Raw genomic sequence first — 21,345 nt, 5'->3', positions numbered from 1 at the left:
TCCTGTGTAAGTGCTGTTACATGTGGTCTGCCTCTACAAGGACAATCAGCTCTCCGTCCTGTCTCCCTGTAGCGCTGTCTTAGGTATCTCACAGTATGGCATTGCAATTATTGCCCTGGCCACATCTGCAGTCTTCATGCCTCCTTGCAGCAAGTTCACGCAGATGAGCAGGGACCCTGGGCATCTTTCCTTTTGTGTTTTTCAGAGGCAGTAGAAAGGCCTCTTTAGTGTCCTAGATTTTCATAACTGTGACCTGTTAGTGTCTTAACAACAATCCACAGGTGCGTGTTCATTAATTGTTTATGGTTCATTGAACAAGCATGGGAAACAGAGTTTAAAACCTTTTTGGGATAGGGGCAGCATTTTCACTTTTGGATGAATAGCGTGCCTAGACGGACTGCCTCTTACTCTGTCTCATATGCATATTATTAATAGTATTAGTAGTGTTGAATGATGTCTGTGTGTTTAACCTGTTATGGCTGCAATCCCGATACCGGGATCGATATGACACCTACCAGTGAAAATAGAGGGCGCCAAAATTCAAACCACAGAAATTTCATAATTACAATTCCTAAAACATACGTGTCTTATATAATTTTAAATCTATTTTCGTTGTTAATCCCACCAAAGCGTCTGATTTCAAATAGGCTTTTCAGCGAAAGCCCTACAAACGATTATGTTAGGTCTCCACCAAACCACAATAAGCACAGCCATTTTCCAGCAAAATATAACATTCAGAAAAACCAGAAATAAAGATTAAAATAATCACTAACCTTCAATTATCTTCATCAGATGACACTCATAGGACTTCATGTTACACAATACATGCATGTTTTGTTTGATAAAGTTCATATTTATACTTATTATACTTATACTTAATACTTATATTCATAAGTATTCAGACCCTTTGGTATGAGACTCAAAATTGAGAGCAGGTGCTTCCTGGTTCCATTCTACAACTTCATTTGAGACTGCCTGTGATAAATTCAATTGATTGGACATGACTTGGAAAGGCAAACACCTTTCAATATACACCTGTCAGAGCAAAAACTATGCCATGACGTCAAAATAATTGTACGTAGAGCTCCGAGACAGGATTGTGTTGAGACATAGATTTGGGGAATGGTACCAAAATATGTCTGCAGCATAGAAAGTCCTCAAGAACACAGTGGCCTCCATCATTCTTAAATTGAAGAACTCTTCCTTGAGCTGGCTGCCCGGCCAAACTGAGCAATCGGGGGAGATGGGTCTTGGTCAGGGAGGTAACCAAGAACCCAATGGTCACTCTGACAGAGCTCTAGAGTTCCTCTGTGGAGATGTGAGAATCTTCCAGAAGGACAAGCATCTCTGCAGCACTCCACCAATCAGGCCACTTCTCATTAAAGGTATATGACAGCCCACTTGGACTTAGCCAAAAAGGCTCCTAAAGACTCTCAGACCATGTGAAACAAGATTCTCTGGTCTGATGAAACCAATATTGAACTCTATGGCCTGAATGTCTAGCGTCACGTCTGAAGGAAACCTGGCAACATCCCTATAGTGAAGCATGGTGGTGGCAGCATCATGCTAAGGGGATGTTTTTCAGCGGCAGGAACTGGGACACTAGTCAGGATCGAGGGAAAGATGAAGGGAACACAGTACAGAGAGATCCTTAATGAAAACCTGCTCCAGAGCACTCAGGACGTCAGACTTGTACAAAGGTTCACCTTCCAACAGGACAATGAACCTAAGCACACAGCCAAGACAACGCAGTAGTGGCTTCGGGACAAGTCCTGAATGTCCTTGAGTGGCCCAGCTGTAACCTAACAAAATGTGGAACATGTCAAGGGGTCTGAATACTTTCCAAAGGCACTGTATCTACCTCAATTACCGCATAGTACTGCACATTGATTCGGTATTGGTTCTCTTTGTATATACAGTGGCTTGCGAAGGTATTCACCCCCTTTGGCATGTTTCCTATTTTGCTGCCTAGCAATCTGGAGTTAAAATAGCTTTTTTGGGGGTTTGTATCATTTGATTTAAACAACATGTCTACCACGAAGAAGATGCTAAATATTTTGTATTGTGAAACAAACAAGAAATAAGACAAACTGAACACTTGAGCGTGCATAACTATTCACCCCACCAAAGTCAATACTTTGTTGAGCCACCTTATGCAGCAATTACAGCTGCAAGTCTCTTGGGTTATGTCTTTATAAGCTTGGCACATCTAGCCACTGGGATTTCTGCCCGTTCTAAACTGCTCCAGCCCCTTCAAGTTGGATGGGTTCCGCTGCTGTACAGCAATCTTTAACTTCTTATGGCTGGGGGGCAGTATTGAGTAGTTTGGATGAATAAGGTGCCCAGAGTAAACGGCCTGCTCCTAATTCTCAGTTGCTAATATATGCATATTATCATTAGTATTAGATAGAAAACACTCTGAAGTTTCTAAAACTGTTTGAATGATGTCTGTGAGTATAACAGAACTCATTTAGCCGGCCAAAACCTGAGAAGAAATCCAAACAGGAAGTGAGAAATCTGAGGTTTGTAGATTTTCAATACAGTTCCAAATGGAATCCCATTGAGATATGAATGAAGTTGCACTTCCTAGGGCTTGCACTAGATGTCAACCGTCTATAGAAATTTGAACGAGGCTTCTACTGTGTTGTGGGACCGAATAAGAGCAGAATGAGCCATGTGTCTGGCAGTCAGCCATTTCCTGGTCACGCGCATTCCACATGATATCCACTTGAGTTCCGTTGCTCCTCAAGACACAAAGGAATTCTCCGGTTGGAACTGTATTGAAGATTTATGATAAAAACATCCTAATGATTGATTCTGTACTTAGTTTGAAATGTTTCTTCGACCTGTAATATAAGTTTTGAAGTTTTTGTCTGACTTAATGCTCGACCAGAACGAGCGTTTGGATATGTATACGAAACGCGCTAACAAAGGGAGTTATTTGGACATAAATAACAGACATTATCGAACAAAACAAACATTTGTTGTGGACCTGGGATTCCTAGGAGTGCATTCTGATGAAGATCATCAAAGGTAAGGGAATATTTATCATGTAATTTCTGGTTTCTGTTGACTTCAACATGGCGGCTAATTCTATTATTTTTCTGAGCGGCGTCTCAGATTATTGCATGGCTTGCTTTTTCGTAAAACATTTTTTAATGACACAGCGGTTGAATTAAGGAGAGGTGTATCTATAATTCCATGTGTATAACTTGTATTATCATCTGCATTTATGATTAGTATTTCTGTTGAATCAATGTTTTTGGAACTAGTGAATGTAATGCGCCAATGTAAACTCAGATTTTGATATAAATATTAACTTTATCAAACAAAACATACATGTATTGTGTAACATGAAGTCCTATGAGTGTCATCTGATGAAGATCATCAAAGGTTAGTGATTCATTTTTTCTCTATTTGTGCTTTTTGTGACTCTGGCTGGAAAATCTTTGGCTGGAAAAATCGCTGTGTTTTTCTGTGGCTTGGTGGTGACCTAACATAATCGTTTGTGGTGCTTTTGCTGTAAAGCATATTTGAAATCTGTCACTGTGGTGAGATTGACAACAAGATAACCTTTAAATTGGTATAAGATACATGTATGTTTGAGGAATTTTAATTATGAGATTTGTGTTGTTTTGAATTTGGCGCCCTGCACTTTCACTGGCTGTTGTCATATCATCCCGTTAACGGGATTTCAGCCCTAAGAAGTCATACCACAGATTGGATTGGATTGAGGTCTGGGCTTTGACTTGGCCATTCCAAGGCATTTAAATGTTTCCCCTTAAACCAATCGAGAGTTGCTTTAGCAATATGCTTATTTTCATTGTCCTGTTGGAAGGTGAACCTCCATCCCAGTCTCAAATCTCTGGAAGACTGAAACAGGTTTCCCTCAAGAATTTCCCAGTATTTAGCGGCATCCATCATTCCTTCAATTCTGACCAGTTTCCCAGTCCTCCCTCTCTTTGCTTTCTCTTCTTCCTCCCTCTCATCCTATTTCTACTTTTCCCTCCATTTAACATTGGTTCAATTCCTCCTGAGCTGCTAGCTACATGATTTATGAAACACTCGCATGTTATAAATAACACAATGTATAACATCCTTACCTTGCCCACATACTGTGGGTCTGACCCCATGTACTCCTCCAGCACAAAGAACTGGTTCCACACCCATCCCCTCTTGACTCTCTGAAACCCAGATGCCCCATTCCTCATCGAGCCCGCCAGGCTCCTTGGATTCTCCTTTCCCAGTCTGCTCCTGCTCAGTGGTGGACCTGGCGGGCGCACTAAAGACAGGGAACCTTTGTCGAAGACAAACCAAAGGAACAGCAGCAGGCAGTTCCTTGTAAGCATTGGCGGTCTGTGAGGTTGAGGTCTCCAAGGTAAAGTCCCACAGACGGAAAGCCAGATCAACAACTGTAAGAACCAGAGAGTTGAATCCGTGTTGGGGAGACTGGACTGGATGCAGCCAAGATGAGGAGCCTCTGGACTGGTTAGTTTGCCTGTCACGCTCAACGATTAATGGAGCTCATCACCTGGAAGAGAGAAATCAGAAAGAAACGTTAACATCCTTTCTGTATCCTATATTTCAATGAGTCACCTGTTGGATAATGGCAGTGGATCCCATTTACACAACACTGGACTCCATTTACACAAAACACAGAAAACAATGCTTGAGTATAAAAGAGAGAAACTCATTTTGAAATAGTAATTTCTGTATTTTTGGCACTGTCAAAATGTCACCTTGAGTATCACAGAGTATGGAAATAAATGACTATGGATGATCTTATAATCATGTCATAACAATTCACATTCATATTCCCCAGAATACATCAAAACAACTAATCTACAGAGGCAACCTTGTATTGCATCTCCAATGACATGCATGATGGATAGAGATGGATAGAGATAGTTATCAAATCAGTGTCTGGACTGCCCATACAAAACACTATGGTCCCAAACGATCCCTTTAAGCCCAGATCTCTTTCTTCCCTTCAACCACTCTCATGCTGCATATATAGTCCACTACTTTTGAACAGGGGTCTGATGAAAGGTAGTGCATAATTTAGGGAACAGGGTGCCTTTTGGAACACATGCCACATAGCTACGGTATATCTCCAGAGAACAGAGTTCTCTTCAGCTTTGACAACCAGCTGCCACAGAAGATTGCTCCTCTTGATGCAGACTGTAATTTGACAGTTTTCACCCCTTAGAATGAAAACCTCCGGAGATTAAGAACAAATAATCCAGCTCCTGTGCAATTGAATATTTAATATTGAGTTTGTCCTGATATGAGCTAGATACTGTATGTCTGTATTTTACTGTTTCCAGTGTATTTTCATTTAAATGTCGTTTGAGCTATTGGTGAAGGTTAAGAATTCCAAGTGTGGTGAAGTGCTTATCTGGTTGTAGGAGATTCAATTTGATCTTGCATGCCTGAATGTGTCTCTATTTTACTCTCATTTCTACTTTATCCAGGATATTTTTTTATATAACAAAGTGCCTAGCAGGAGTTTGCTTTTCAGCAAGCATCACTGTATACATGCTGCCTCCTGATAAGCCTCAAAAGCTCTTGATAATTGCCTGTTAAGAAACATGCCAAGGTACAACTGTATCATGTTTTCTGGTTTGAACACACTACACTGTAGGCTATGTAGCAGGTGGCTAGTACCTCTGATGGAATAGAGAATATATGCCTTTTTTAATCAAATATATTCATGCTCTATCCATCAAAGCTCTAAACTTCAATTGAAACCAACCATAAGGAATAAAGATTGACATAATTTATAAAACGAGTGTAACGTTCTTCGTCGTGCGAAAGAGAGGAGGACCAAAATGCAGCGTGATGATTATTCATTTTAATAGAATACTTTAACAACGAACAAAATGAACGAAGACGAAATAGTCCCGTAACGTGAACACAAACACAGGAACAATCACCCACACCCCACAATACAAAACAGGCTACCTAAATATGGTTCCCAATCAGAGACAACGACTAACACCTGCCTCTGATTGAGAACCATATCAGGCCAAACACATCGAAACAGACAAACTAGACATACAACATAGAATGCCCACTCATATCACACCCTGACCAAGCAAAACATAGAAACAAACAACGCAATCTATGGTCAGAGTGTGACAACGAGAAGTAGATTTCACCTCTTTTTTTATAAAAGGGAGATCACAATTTAGTTGAGGAGGCCTCTTTTTGGTTTAGCAGAGTGCCACATGAAAACAGCTTGATGAATAGATGCCATTACCTGTCCCACTGCATTCCCAATCGTTCCAATTACACAATGGAATACAATCTTGTATTGTGCATCCAAATGACACCCTATTCCCTACATAGTGCAGTGATTTGACCAGCGCCCTGTGGGCACCATCTTGGAAATAGGGTGCAGTTGTAACCTTATTCCTAAAAAACACCAAACAAAATGAGATTCTGTAAAAAAACGCAACTTCTATACAGCTAAACTTTTTCGTAGCAGGTTAGGAGAACTTACGCAGCAGGTTAGGATAATTAACATAGCAGGTTAGGGACAGGGTTAGGAGCGAAAATGATCTCTTAGTCCCAAACAGGTCCGTCAGATTAGCTATTTGCTGTTCTGTGATCTTAACAGGATTTGTACAATTGAATTCGGGCTTATGTCACGACTTCCGCCAAAGTCGGTTCCTCTACTTGTTCGGGCTGCGTTCGGCAGTCGACGTCACCGGTCTTCTAGCCATCGCCGATCCACTTTTCATTTTCCATTTGTTTTGTCTTGTTGTCACGCACACCTGGTTTACATTCCCTCATTATTCGACGTGTATTTAACCCTCTGTTCCCCCCCATGTCTGTGTGTGGAATTGTTTGTTGTTACGTGTATGTGCACGTCAGACTGGTTTGCGCCGGGTTATGTCAACCCGTATTTAGTTTATTGTTCGTAGTGCCGTGTGTCTGTTCGCCGTAAGAAAGGGCTCTGTTTGCTACCTAATTCTGCTCTCCTGTGCCTGACTTCCCTGCAGCCAGTTACGCAAATCCTACAGCTTAGTAAACCGTGGCATTTCAGACCAGTGTCAACCACAACAACAAAAAACATATCAAACCAGTGTCAACAGAGAAAGCCAGTGTGTTAGTTTTTTTCTGTTTGTCTCCTTTTTCTCCAATTATCACAGTCCGGTATTCACATCAACTAATGCATGAAATAGAGTCTAACCCTGCTTTTATATCATCCACACTAAGAGATGCTTTACAGTGTTGATCCATTCATGGGCTAGTAGTAGCATAGTATAATTTCATTGTGTTATCTCAACATTTTTGTACAATAGTCTATTGAAATAACGGTGAATAGCCAACCCATGTTTTCTTTTGAATTCAGATAGAATGTATCAATGACACCACTTCAACCACTCACAACTGCCAAAGTCAAAATCTAGAGTACTGTATATATTCCTGTTTTAGCTCAGAACCCTTCACAGACAAACAGTACATTCCCGTTGAACTTGACACACTTCAGCATAAGTGCTCTACATTATCCAATTGAGTCCACTCCAACAGCACCTGAATGCCTCAGGCAGTTAAGAATAGAAGACCATTTGGGCTAATTAGGCCCAATCATTGATCCAGTTAAGCAATTAAAATATTGGATTCAACAAAACCCAGTAAAATACTATTGTCCTTTTAGGCTCCTTTCCAAATATATTAGAGATCGGCAAATCATTTTAACCAAACTTTTGCCAATAATGAACAAATTTAGAATGTACAATGGATTCTATCACAGAGCCGTACAAAGGAATCACCTGAATATGTTCAATGTTCATAAATTGAGCAATCATTTATATAATATATACCTGAATTGCCCATGTGCTCCCTCTCCAAAGGTGGTGACCCCTTGGACATAAATAATTATTGCCCGATCTCTAAACTGTGTTACCCAGCGACAATTTTGACATTGTTAAAAAACATTTAGCTTAGATATTTTCTAGCTTCATAATGTTTTCTAAGTGTTCGTCATTATGATTTCAGGTCTGGGCACAGCATATTCTCTGCTGCTTCTTTTGTGTTAAATTACATTGTAAAATGCATGGACAGAAGGAAGCAATGTGCTGCCCTTTTCATAGACCTGTCGAAGGCTTTCAACACTGTTGACCACTCATTATTAATTCATAGACTGTCTGAAATTGGCCTGGGTCTGGCAGCCTGCTTTTGGTTTGAAAACTACCTGACAGACAGGATACAATGTGTATATTCTGATCGTGTTGAGTAAGGTTTCATTGATATTACTAAAGGTGTCCCACAAGGGTCGATTTGTGCCCTGTACTTTTTTATATCTTTGTAAACAATATTAGTTTGTCTGTAAGAATTTGTAACCTCCACTTGTATGCAGACGATACTGATGTGAAGGCTCTTTCCGAACTACAATCTGGCTTTTTTGATTTACAGAAAGATTTTGTTGAACTGAAAATGGTACTTTATTCAGGTAAAAATAAGTAAATGTTATTTCCAAAAAAGCTGAAAATGTATCTGATGATTTATGCTTATATACATTGGACAGTGCCCACATTGATCGTGTCCCTACTTGTACATATCTGGGTATCTGGATTGACGAAAAGCAATTCTTCCAAAAGCCTAGTGAGGTGGTAGTTAAGAAGTTGAGAATCAAAATGGACTTTCTTTATAGGAATAGGGCATGCTTTTAATTAACTAGCAGAAAACATATCATTCAGTTGACATTCGTTCGGCTTTAGACTATGGTGATATCATCTGTATTAATGCAGCCGCCACTGTATTGAAGCCATTGGGCGCAGTTTATCATAGCACACTATGCATTATTACGGGTGATAGGTTCAGTACACATCAATGAATTCTGTATCAGACCGTAGGCTGGCCCTCTCTTAAAGCTTGTAGTTAAATGCACCGCTCTCTTTCAATTTATAAAGCCCTCTTGTGCAAACTTCTGCCATTACCTTACTTCATTGTTAATTAAATTACAGTCATATGAGTCACCAGACCCGATCACAGGGATGGTTAACTCTGGTGATCCCCTCGGTCTCCACTGATTTAGGTAGATCTGCATTTAGTTTTTTTGCACCTTACTTGTGGAATGGTTGGAGGATGGAGGTTTTGGTACGGATAGGGCAGTTCAGACTGGTTGATTACTTTTTTTTACTGAGGAATGTGTTAGATTTTCATGATCCTGTTTTGTAATTTACTTTTCTTAAATTGATTGTAAATAGTGTTTGTTTTATTGAGTTGGAATTGTAAATATTGTGAATTTATACGATTGTGTGCAGGGCTTGCTTGAAAGAGGCCTTGGTCTAAATGGGATTCCCTGTTTAAAAACATTTTAATAAAATGTCTCTTTAAGAATTAATACGCCAGAAGTAAGAGGAGTAAGAACTCTAGGAAATATACTACGAATTGTCCATCAACAGTGGAGACAACTTAGTTTAGGATGATTCAACACCTGGCACACACTCACTCTTTTGTCCCTTCCTAATGTAGTTATGAATGACATAATAACGTAGGCACTGAGGCTCTAATTTCATAACCACAGCCCTCATTGACACCATTGTCTTTGATTAATTTAATAGACTTGGAACACTGGTGTCAGAGGGAGGATATTCTACCAAGGTTACAACCCCATACACACAGATTCATTTAAGTTGTTACTGTCACTAAAGTAATCTGAAAAGTTCCCCTTGCAGAATCAGGAGTAACAATCTCGACATGAGGTCAGTCCGTTGATCAGACAGGTCACTCCTCATTTCACGAAGACCTAATAGGAAATGACTGTTCCCATAATTCCTGAAAATTGTGTCTATGCTCCACAGTTAGTTCCTGGAAGGTATTTGATTTGATGCAAATTTAATAAGATAAGTTCATTACCATGTGTCGGCCCTCTGTGCTGAGCCTTGACCTACTGTGTCTGCCTCAGATAACACCACACAGCCGGCTGACAGCATTCTTACACATCGCCTCCCATAATCAAGGAACATATGGCTCACCGAGCTGCTGGCACAGATTAGGAACCATAAGACACTCCCTCGGAAAGTTACTAGTTGTGAAGGCCGTCGTGAACATAACAATCAGATAAACAGCATAGATTTTATTTTTATGATAGATACAGTGCATTCGCAAAGTATTCAGACCACTAAAATGGATTTAAAAAATATCTTCCTCAATATACACACAATAACCCATAATAACAAAGCAAAAACAGGTTTTTAGAATGTTTTGCACATTTATTAAAATATAACATTTACTTAAGTATTTACAACCTTTACTCAGTACCTTGTTAAAGCACCTTTGGCAGTGATGACAGACTCAAGTCTTCTTGGGTATGACGCTAAAAACTTGGCACACCTGCATTTGGGGAGATTCTTCCATTTTTCTCTGCAGATCCTCTCAAGCTCTGCAGGTTAGATGGGGAGTGTTGTTGCACAGCTATTTTCAGGTCATTACAGAGATGTTTGATCGGGTTCAAGTCTAGGCTCTGGCTGGGCCACTCAAGGACATGTTCCGAAGCCACGCCTGTGTTGTCTTGGCTGTGTGCTTAGCGTCATTGTCCATGTTGGAAGGTGAACCTTCGCCCCAATCGGAGGTCCTGCTCTGGAGTATGTTTTCATCAAGGATCTCTCTGTACTTGGCTCAGTTCATCTTTCCCTTGATCCTGACTAGTCTCCCAGTCCATGCCTCTGAAAAACTTCCCCACAGCATGATGCTGCCAACAACATGCTTCACCGTAGGTCTGGTGCCAGGTTTCCTCCAGACGTGATGCTTGACATTCAGGCCAAAGGGTTCAATCTTGGTTTCATCAGACCAGAGAATCTTGTTTCTCAGCCTTTAGGTGCCTTTTGGAAAACTGCAAGCGGGCTGTCATGTGCCTTTTACTGAGGAGTGGCTTATGTCTTGCCACTCTACCATAAAGGCCTGATTGGTGGAGTGCTACAGAGATGCTTGTCCTTCTGGAAGGATATCCCTTCTCCACAGAGGAACTCTGGAGCTCTATCAGAGTGACCATTGGGTTCTTCGTCACCTCCCTGACCAAGGCCTTTCTCTTCCGATTGCTCAGTTTGACCGGGCGGGCCAGCTTTAGGAAGAATCTTGATGGTTCCAAACTTATTCAATTTAAAAATGATGGAGGCCACTGTATTCAATGCTGCAGAAATGTTTTGATACCCTTCCCCAGATCTGTGCCCTGACACAATCCTGTCTCGGAGCTCCACGGACAATTCCTTCAACCTCATGGCTTGGTTTTTGTTCTGATATGCGCTGTCAACTGTGGGACCTTATATAGACAGGAGTGTGTCTTTCCAAATCATGTCCAATCAATTGAATTTACCACAGGTGGACTCCAATCAAATTGTAGAAACATCTCAAGGATGATCAATGGAAACAGGATGCACATGAGCTCAATTTCGAGGCTCATAGCAAAGGGTCTGAATACTTATGTGTCTCCTGACCCCTCCTGTCTCAGCCCCAGTATTTATGCTGCAGTAGTTTATGTGTCGGGGGCTAGGTTCAGTTTGTTATATCTGGAGTACTTCTCTTGTCTTATCCGGTGTCCTGTGTGAATTTAAGTATGCTCTCTCTAATTCTCTCTTTCTCTCTCGGAGGACCTGAGCCCTAGGAACATGCCTCAGGACTACCTGGCATGATGACTCCTTGCTGTCCCCAGTCCACCTGGCCGTGCTGCTACTCCAGTTTCAACTGTTCTGCCTGCGTCTATGGTATCCACCGGACGTGCTACCTGTCCCAGACTATTATTTGACCATGCTGGTCATTTATGAACATTTTAACATCTTAGCCATGTTCTGTTATAATCACCACCTGGCACAGCCAGAAGAGGACTGTCCACCCCTCATAGCCTGGTTCCTCTCTAGGTTTCTTCCTAGATTTGGGCCTTTCTAGGGAGTTTTTCCTAGCCAACGTGCTTCAACACCTGCATTGCTGCTGTTTGGGGTTTTAGGCTGGGTTTCTGTACAGCACTTTGAGACATCAGCGGATGTACAAAGGGCTATATAAATACATTTGATTTGATTTGATTTATGTACAGTGGGGAGAATAACATTTTATGCACTGCCGATTTTGCAGGTTTTCCTACTTACAAAGCATGTAGAGGTCTGTAATTTTTAACATAGGTAAACTTCAACTGTGAGCGACGGAATCTAAAACAAAAATCCAGAAAATTACATTGTATGATTTTTAAGTAATTCATTTGCATTTTATTGCATAACATAAGTATGTGATACATCAGAAAAGCAGAACTTAATATTTGGTACAGAAACCTTTGTTTGCAATTACAGAGATCATACATTTCCTGTAGTTCTTGACCAGGTTTCAACACACTGCAGCAGGGATTTTGGCCCACTCCTCCATACAGACCTTCTCCAGATCCTTCAGGTTTCGCGGATGTCGCTGGGCAATACGGACTTTCAGCTCCCTTCAAATATTTTCTATTGGGTTCAGGTCTGGAGACTGGCTAGGCCACTCCAGGACCTTGAGATGCTTCTTACGGAGCCACTCCTTAGTTGCCCTGGCTGTGTGTTTCGGGTCATTGTCATGCTGGAAGACCCAGCCACGACCCATCTTCAATGCTCTTTCCCAGGGAAGGAGGTTGTTGGCCAAGATCTCGCGATACATGGCCCCATCCATCCTCCCCTCAATACGGTGCAGGTGTCCTGTCCCCTTTGCAGAAAAGCATCCCCAAAGAATGATGTTTCCACCTCCATGCTTCACGGTTGGGATGGTGTTCTTGGGGTTGTACTCATCCTTCTTCTTCCTCCAAACACAGCGAGTGGAGTTTAAACCAAAAAGCTATATTTTTGTCTCATCAGTCCACATGACCTTCTCCCATTCCTCCTCTGGATCATCCAGGTGGTCATTGGCAAACTTCAGATGAGCCTAGACATGCGCTGGCTTGAGCAGGGGGAACTTGGGTGCGCTGCAGGATTTTAATCCATGAAGGCGTAGTGTGTTACTAATGGTTTTCTTTGAGACTGTGGTCCCAGCTCTCTTCAGGTCATTGAACAGGTCCTGCCGTGTAGTTCTGGGCTGATCACTCACCTTCCTCATGATCATTGATGCCCCACGGGGTGAGATCTTGCATGGAACCCCAGATCGAGGGTGATGGACTGTCATCTTGAACTTCTTCCTTTTTCTAATAATTGCGCCAACAGTTGTTGCCTTCTCACCAAGCTGCTTGCCTATTGTCCTGTAGCCCATCCCAGCCTTGTGCAGGTCTACAATTTTATCCCTGATGTCCTTACACAGCTCTCTGGTCTTGGCCATTGTGGAGAGTGTCACGTTCTGACCTTTATTTCCGTTGTATTGTATTCATTTAGTATGGTCAGGGCGTGAGTTGGGTGGGCAGTCTATGTTTGTTTTTTTATGTTTTGGGGCATTTCTATGTTTTCGGCCTAGTATGGTTCTCAATCAGAGGCAGGTGTCATTAGTTGTCTCTGATTGAGAATCATACTTAGGTAGCCTGGGTTGCACTGTTTGTTTGTGGGTGATTGTCTATGTTAGTGGCTTGTGTCAGCACAGGTCTCATTTTGTAGCTTCACGGTCGAATTTGGTTTATTGTTTTTGTTACTCTTTTGTATAGTGTTCAGTCTTTCTTTATTAAAGATTTTACCATGGACACTTACCACGCCGCATATTGGTCCTCTGATCCTTCTCGCCTCTCCTCTTCAGACGAAGAGGAGGACGACCGTGACAGAATCACCCACCAACCAAGGACCAAGCGGCGTGGTAGAAAACAGCGACGACAGCAGCAGCAGCAGCAGCAACAACAGCGGCCGGTATCACAGGACTCCTAGACATGGGAGGAGATACTGAACGGAGAGGGACCCTGGGCACAGGCTGGGGAATATCGCCGCCCCAAAGCAGAGCTGGAGGCAGTGAAAGCTGAGCGGCGGCGAAATGAGGAGGCACCACGGCAGTGCGGCAGGTACGAGAGACAGCCCCAAAAGTTTTTTTTGGGGAGGCACACGAGGGGTGGAGCTAAGCCAGGTAGCAGACCTGCGCTCACTCCTCGTGCTTATTATAAGCAGCGAGATACTGGGCAGGCACCGTGTTATGCGGTTAAGCGCACGGTGTCGCCAGTACGTGTCCATAGCCCGGTGCGCTATAGGACAGCCCCCCGAGAGTGTCATGCAAGTGCGGGCATCGAGCCAGGGCGTATGGTGCCTGCTCAGCGGGTCTGGTCGCCGGTACGCAGTTTTGGCCCAGGGTATCCTGCGCCGGCTCTGCGTGCTGTGTCTCCGGGGCGCTGGGAGGGTGCAGTGCGTCCTCTGCCCGCGCTCCGCTCGTGCCGGGCGAATGTGGGAATGGAGCCGAAGGGAGAGGTGCGTGTAGTAAGCACTAGATCTCCCGTGCTTACCCACAGCCCGGTTCAACCTGTGCCTGCACTCTGGACGATCCGGGCTAGAGTGGTTATCCAGCCTGGGGAAGTGGTGCCAAGGTTGCGCACCAGAGCTCCAGTGCTCCAGTGCTCCCCCACAGCCCGGTCTTAACCCCATGCCTCCTGAAGGTCTTCCCAGCCTGGTGGTTCCTGTGGCAGCTCCACGCACCAGGCTGTCTCTCTGTCTCCTCCCTGCAGGTGGTCCTGTCTGTCCGGCGCTGCTGTCGGAGTCTTTCGCCTGTCCGGCGCCGCTGCCGGAGTCTCCCGCCTGTCCGGCGCCTCTGCCGGAGTCTCCCGCCTGTCCGGCGCCTCTGCCGGAGTCTCCCGCCTGTCCGGCGCCTCTGCCGGAGTCTCCCGCCTGTCCGGCGCATCTGCCGGAGTCTCCCGCCTGTCCGGCGCCTCTGCCGGAGTCTCCCGCCTGTCCGGCGCCTCTGCCGGAGCCTCCCGCCTGTCCGGCGCCTCTGCCGGAGCCTCCCGCCTGTCCGGCGCCTCTGCCGGAGCCCCCCGCCTGCCCGGCGCCGCTGCCGGAACACCCCGCCTGCCCGGCGCCGCTGCCGGAGCCCCCCGCCTGCACGGCGCCGCTGCCGGAGCCCCCCCACCTTTCCGGCGCCGCTGCCGGAGCCCCCCGCCTGTCCGGCGCCGCTGCCGGAGCCCCTCTGCCCAGAGCTGCTGCCGCCCCTCTGTCCCGAGCAGCTGCCCCTCTGTCCCGAGCAGCTGTCCCTCTGTCCCGAGCAGCTGCCCCTCTGTCCCGAGCATCTGCCCCTCTGTCCCGAGCAGCTGTCCCTCTGTCCCGAGCAGCTGTCCCTCTGTCCCGAGCAGCTGTCCCTATGTCCCGAGCTGCCCCTCTGTCCCGAGCAGCCCCTCTGTCCAGTGGGGTCATTGAGAGGGGTGGTCATGGTGAGAAAGCCACGGAGGCGGACAATAAGGCGGACTAAGACAATGATGAAGTGGAGTCCGCGTCCCGCGCCAGAGCCGCCACCGCGGACAGACGCCCACCCAGACCCTCCCCTATAGGTCAAGGTTTTGCGGTCGGAGTCCGCACCTTTGGGGGGGGGTACTGTCACGTTCTGACCTTTATTTCCGTTGTATTGTATTTATTTAGTATGGTCAGGGCGTGAGTTGGGTGGGCAGTCTGTTTGTTTTTCTATGTTTTGGGGCATTTCTATGTTTTCGGCCTAGTATGGTTCTCAATCAGAGGCAGGTGTCATTAGTTGTCTCTGATTGAGAATCATACTTAGGTAGCCTGGGTTGCACTGTTTGTTTGTGGGTGATTGTCTATGTTAGTGGCTTGTGTCAGCACAGGTCTCATTTTGTAGCTTCACGGTCGAATTTGGTTTATTGTTTTTGTTACTCTTTTGTATAGTGTTCAGTCTTTCTTTATTAAAGATTTTACCGTGGACACTTACCACGCCGCATATTGGTCCTCTGATCCTTCTCGCCTCTCCTCTTCAGACGAAGAGGAGGACGACCGTGACAGAGAGGTTGGAGTCTGTTTGATTGAGTGTGTGGACAGGTGTCTTTTATACAGGTAACGAGTTCAAACAGGTGCAGTTAATACAGGTAATGAGTGGAGAACACGAGGCTTCTTAAAGAAAAACTTATAGGTCTGTGAGAGCTGGAATTATTACTGGTTGGTAGGTTATCAAATACTTATGTCATGCAATGAAATGCAAATTAATTACTTAAAAATCATACAATGTGATTTTCTGGATTGTTGTTTTAGATTCCGTCTCTCACAGTTGAAGTGTACCTATGATAAAAATGACAGACCTGCTCTGTAGGTAGGAAACCCTGTAAAATCGGCAGTGTATCAAATTCTTGTTCTCCCCACTGTATATAGGGCATTTGTTTGTTTTTTAATACTTTTGCCACATTTTCTAAAAACCTGTTTTCGCTTTGTCATTATGGAGTGTAGATTGATAAGGAAAAAATATATTTGATCCATTTTAGAATAAGGCTGAAATGTAACAAAATGTAGAAAAAGTCAACGGTTCTGAATACTTTCCGAAAGCATTGTATGTGAAGGGTGATATTTTAATTGTGTCACCACCACGTGTGTTGCTGGGTGACAGGAGTATCATCCTGAGGTGCAGATAAGTCAAGTTGTTTTAATAAGGTTAAGAACAAATCTGGACCAGATTCAACAGTAAAAAAAATATATATGATTCAGATTTCTTGATATTTCACTAAATTTATATTACAGAGTTTGGCGGGGACAGGTGTCAAAGGCTTTGCGGAGTCTAGACTCACCATATGGTGGTCTACCTACCATAGCTCAATCCACACTGTCATATTTGTATAACAAATGTGGTAGTGGATTAGTCTGTGCTATGTAATTAAGAATATTAATTCAGTTATAATTGGGTAGAGAAAGATAAACCAACATTTAAAAATCCAACAGTTGTCAATCCAAAGTAAATTATTTTATTGATGCTTTGATTCAAACATCTGCATGTTTGGCTAGCTGAAGAATTAATAAGCCATCATATCATGTTAAGCTTCTTTTCATTTTTTTTTTGGGGGGGGGGGGCTTAGCTTTAATATTGCAGTTATATTGTGGGTTCTGTCAATGTAATTGTCTGCATCATTTCCAATATCTATATATATATTTATTTTTTTACCCTAATCATACCACCCCTCCCCTAATTAGAGTAAAATAATGGACAACAATACTTAACAATGCTTCTACTGTTCACTTACTTGAGTCTCTTCCCCTCTCTCTCTGTATGACAGTTTATACAGATTTTGTGTCAGTCTGAGCGCCACATAATCATCTTGCTGAAGAAACACAATGCCGCTTTACAGCTGATTTAGGGGCTTTGTCTGCACTGAAAACTCATCTGGTAATGACAACAGATGTTTCAGGGTTCGGCAAACTCAGCATAATGCTCAAGGCACAGGGAAAAGAACTGGAGTGAAACTGTGGCTGGCTGGCACGATCCATACTGAATATGTATGTACAGGCACTGAGAGAGACGACCCACAGAAGGATAAAACACCTTTAACATCAGTAGAGCGTGCAGCCAGTGCAGTCACAGAGATGATTCATAGTAAACTCCAAACTTGCAGACGTGTTTACGTCGGCCAGACCATAGCAGGCCTTAATATGCCTGGGAGTCTAAGGGACTAGAGTAGGAGGAGGAGGAGAACAGTGTCGGAGGAAAGGGAAAGAAGACTGTAAAGGACAGGTAGTCAAAGACAGGTTATAAAGGGACTAACAAACGCTGTGCCAGGCTAAATAAATAATCAGGGAGTAAAGCTTATGAATAAGTGATGGTGACTCTAAAGTTGCTGATATCGACTGTAGCAAGGCAGGGTCCCAGCAGGGTAAACCTCTAAATGGTTCCCTATTCTCAATATAGTGCACTTTTTTTTCACCATAATTCAAAGGGTTCTGCTCCAAAATAGTGCACTATATAGGGGAAAGTGTACTATTTGTAACATAGCCATCACATTTGCTCAAAACAGCCAGAGCTGGGCAGCACCCACTGCAGCAGCTTGACTATCATGGTAGGGTACCACCCCATGGTAACTTTCTCTTCATGAATACAAAACAACTCTTTACAGACTCTCATGTCTGCACATTGCAGGGGTCCAGTAGATAAGGAAGGCTGAGTGAGTTATTTGCTGCGCTTTGGCATTTCAGAGGCACATTCACTCCCTAAGTCCGAATGTTCAAAGACAGTGTGTTGCTCTACAGTCCCTCTAATTTGATTAAGATAAATCAAAGCCTTTTCTATTCTTTTTTCACAAAAGCAGTTCAAAATACCGTAGAGTATATTAAATAAGCACTTAGAGTCAGTGAGTGAGAGACGCTAGCTTAAAAGACAAGCTGTTAATAGTGCATGAGGCCAGTTATTCTTATTGCTTAACTACTGAAGTAATAATTGCTCTTTGATGTTCAGAGAAATGCACCGTCTACAGAACGGGGATATAAATGGAAAAAATGCCTCTTCTGAGTCTGTTGGGTATTGATTCACACAGTACGCTACCAGAGCAAATGGTTATCAAACTGTTGTGTTGTTTCTGGGTAACAAAACAGCTATCAGAAGACATGGAGAATCACAGAATAACCTTGACCTGGGGTATACGTTTTCTGCCATGTTAGCTTGTTCACCTACCTTTTATTCTGATATCTGTCTAGTGACAGATGCAGACATTAATCTGTGAGCGCGTTTGAAACGGGTGATGTCATTGTATTTCAGTCAGAAACCAACAGCAGACAGATACATTTCTATGACTCAGCTTGAAGCCCCTTCAGGCAGCTGAAAGCCGTCAGTTAGTGAGAAACTGAGCATGCGATTGGTGTCCTAGGTAGCAGACAGGCAGATGCAGGACCACATGGAGCTGCGACTGTATTTTCACCCCAACCCCCGTGCATATGGTAACGCTGCCTGAAACACTCCACTGGTGGCCACTTTTCTACGAGAAAGAGTAACAGTCCACTACTGAAAGCGTTCAGAGCTGAAGAACTACCAGACCTTTGGAAAGGGATAAAGAGAGGAGCGGGTGAAATGCATGCTGGAGGCTTGGGCCTGAGTCTATGGATGGGTCTTAAACTGCTAGGGCTGTAGGGTTTGACCGGATTAAATACCAATCATGTCAGTTATTGCTTGGGCCTGCTAAATCTCTGTGCTTTCCTGTGGACTCTATCTCGATCAATTGACAAGTGATGTGTTTTTCAGCCTCTCAAACACTACAAGAAAAAAACGTGGTTGCATTTGAAGAATTAGCTTAGGCTTTAATGCAAATTCACCCCTCATGGATTTGAGTATGCAAACTCCCAGTGCTGGCATATGACCTAAAATATTATTATCAGCAAAAATGTATGAGATGCATGTCCTACTGAACGAAGGTTGCCTCTCTGAGAAACTGAACTCTTCCCCCTGACAGTATGGAAAGCTTTACTGTACAGACAGAAATGGCCAGAGGCGAAAAGAAGCAACACACTGAGTCATGGTTCCCCTTTTGTGAGGTCTTTCTATGATGCAACAGATATGCTGTAGCTCCAAATGAAAGCTCCTCTACAATTAAAATAATATGACAGACCAAAACGCTCACAGGGTCTGAATTATTTATCTTCTCCCAGCCTCTCTAATGCCAAAAGCTACCATGACATACAGTGTATAGAAAATGAAGCAGTGTACTTGATCACATCATGGGGCTTCCTGTATCCTTCAAAAGTGACATGTGGTCCATGTTTGGGTCAGAGCCCCTGTTAGATACTTCACAAACTAGATCTATCAGGACACAAAAGGCCTTGGATGGAGAAAGCTGTCAGAACATGAGTTACTGTGAAGCACAGGACAGATTGACAGGAAAAGAAACATGACTATCCACCTCTTTATAGTTTGAGTTATTACACTAGAGGCACTGACAGACAATTCCTTGCTTAGTTTCAGTGCTTTTTGAGTTAGCTAACAAAGGGGAAGTTATAAGGTTACACCCTTGAATTTTCGTTGTCTCTGGTTTTTTGTTGAGGTATATGATGTTATGCATCATTAAATTGAGCTGTTGGGGATGCACAGCGAGTAGAGGGAGATAAGGTAGAAGAAATGTGTTCTAATAAGACAGCTACCATTGAGAGTAGATATTTATGCACCTGTGGTAGACGGAACAAGAGAATAATAAAATGCTGTGTCGAAAAAACAGGGTTAACCAAAAAAACATTCATAACATGAAAGAGTGTTACATCGCCTGAATCAGTTCCCTGATTTCTTGCCAACTCAATTCAAACACCCTGTTGGGAACATTGCATTTTCTCCTTTGTGAGCATATTTTCAAATCTTTGGAATAGTGCAAGCTGCAAAGAGGCATGCAGTCATGTAAAAAAGCAAGTACACCTCCTGGAAAGTTGTCTTTAAAAAAAATCTTTGGACAGATAAAAGTAACCTAATTGAACAAATGACACTCAAATTATCTACGGAAATGCAATTCTATAGTGAAGAAAAAATAAGTACACCCATAGCTTCAATAGCTGGTGTTGGCCCCTTTGGCTGAAATAACTTAATGTAGCCGTTTCTTGTAACTGCCTATTAGTCTCTTACATCGACTGGATTGAGCATTTCGACAGGATTGAGATCTGGGCTTTGACTCTGCCATTCCACAACCCTCTATTTCTTCTTTTTGAGTTATTTTGTTGTAACTTTGCTTTTGTATTTTGGATAATTGTCCTGTTGCAAGATCCATGTTTGGTTCAGCTTCAACTTTTTGACAGATGGCCTCACAATCAACTAAAGAAATCTCTGGTACTACGTGGAATTCATGTTGACTCAGTGATGGCATGTTGGCCAGACACTGAGGCAGCAAAGCAGCCCCAAACCCTAATGCCACAGCCTCCATGCTCTACGTTTGGTATGAGGTTCTACTGCTCAAAGGCAGTGTTTCGTTTTTGCCAAACATGGCGTCTTGCATTGCAGTCAAATTACTCCACCTTTGACTCATCTGTCCAGAACACATTGTTCCAATAGTTTAGGTCATTACCCAGGTGTTGTCTGGCAAACGTCAGTCATGTCTTGATATTATTTTTTGAGAGCAGAGGCTTCTTCCTTCCTGACCTCCAATGTAGGCCAAGTTTGTGAAGTCTCTTTCTGACAGCTGACTCATGCATGCACTTCGACATAGATTGTGGCAAGATTGCCCTGTAGATCCCTTGATGTCAACCTGGGGTACTTAGAGACTTCTATTAGCATCTATCGGTCAGCTTTTGGCCTGAATTTGGTCGGATGACATGTCCTAAGTAGATTGCCAACGGTCTTGAATTGTCTTCATTTGTACAGAGACTTGCAAAAGCCCCTTTAGCGTTTTTCCTATTTTGTTTCATTACAACCTGTATTTTATATGGATTTCATGAAATGGGCATACACAAAAAGAGTATGTGAAATGAAAAAAATAACTTGTTTAAAAATATAAAAAAACGGAAAAGTGGTGTGTGCATATATTTTCATCCTCTTCGC

General features: G+C 43.3%; 1 protein-coding gene across 1 annotated transcript in view; it reads right to left on the bottom strand.

Annotated features, from left to right (window-relative positions):
* The window catches only part of LOC139367231 (cadherin-12-like), a 109,360-nt gene extending 104,829 nt beyond the window's left edge, over window positions 1-4,531 (bottom strand). The window contains exon 1 of the mRNA XM_071105453.1: window positions 4,104-4,531. Coding sequence (XP_070961554.1) covers window positions 4,104-4,349 — 246 coding nt within the window. The 5' untranslated portion in view covers window positions 4,350-4,531. The remainder of the gene's footprint in view (window positions 1-4,103) is intronic.
* Window positions 4,532-21,345: the final 16,814 nt, after the last annotated feature.

Source organism: Oncorhynchus clarkii, chromosome 15 (genome assembly GCF_045791955.1).
Source record: "Oncorhynchus clarkii lewisi isolate Uvic-CL-2024 chromosome 15, UVic_Ocla_1.0, whole genome shotgun sequence".
In the NCBI taxonomy this organism is placed as follows: Eukaryota; Metazoa; Chordata; class Actinopteri; order Salmoniformes; family Salmonidae; genus Oncorhynchus; species Oncorhynchus clarkii.
Note: the sequence above shows the minus strand (reverse complement) of the source record. Positions and strands in the feature narration are given on the sequence as shown.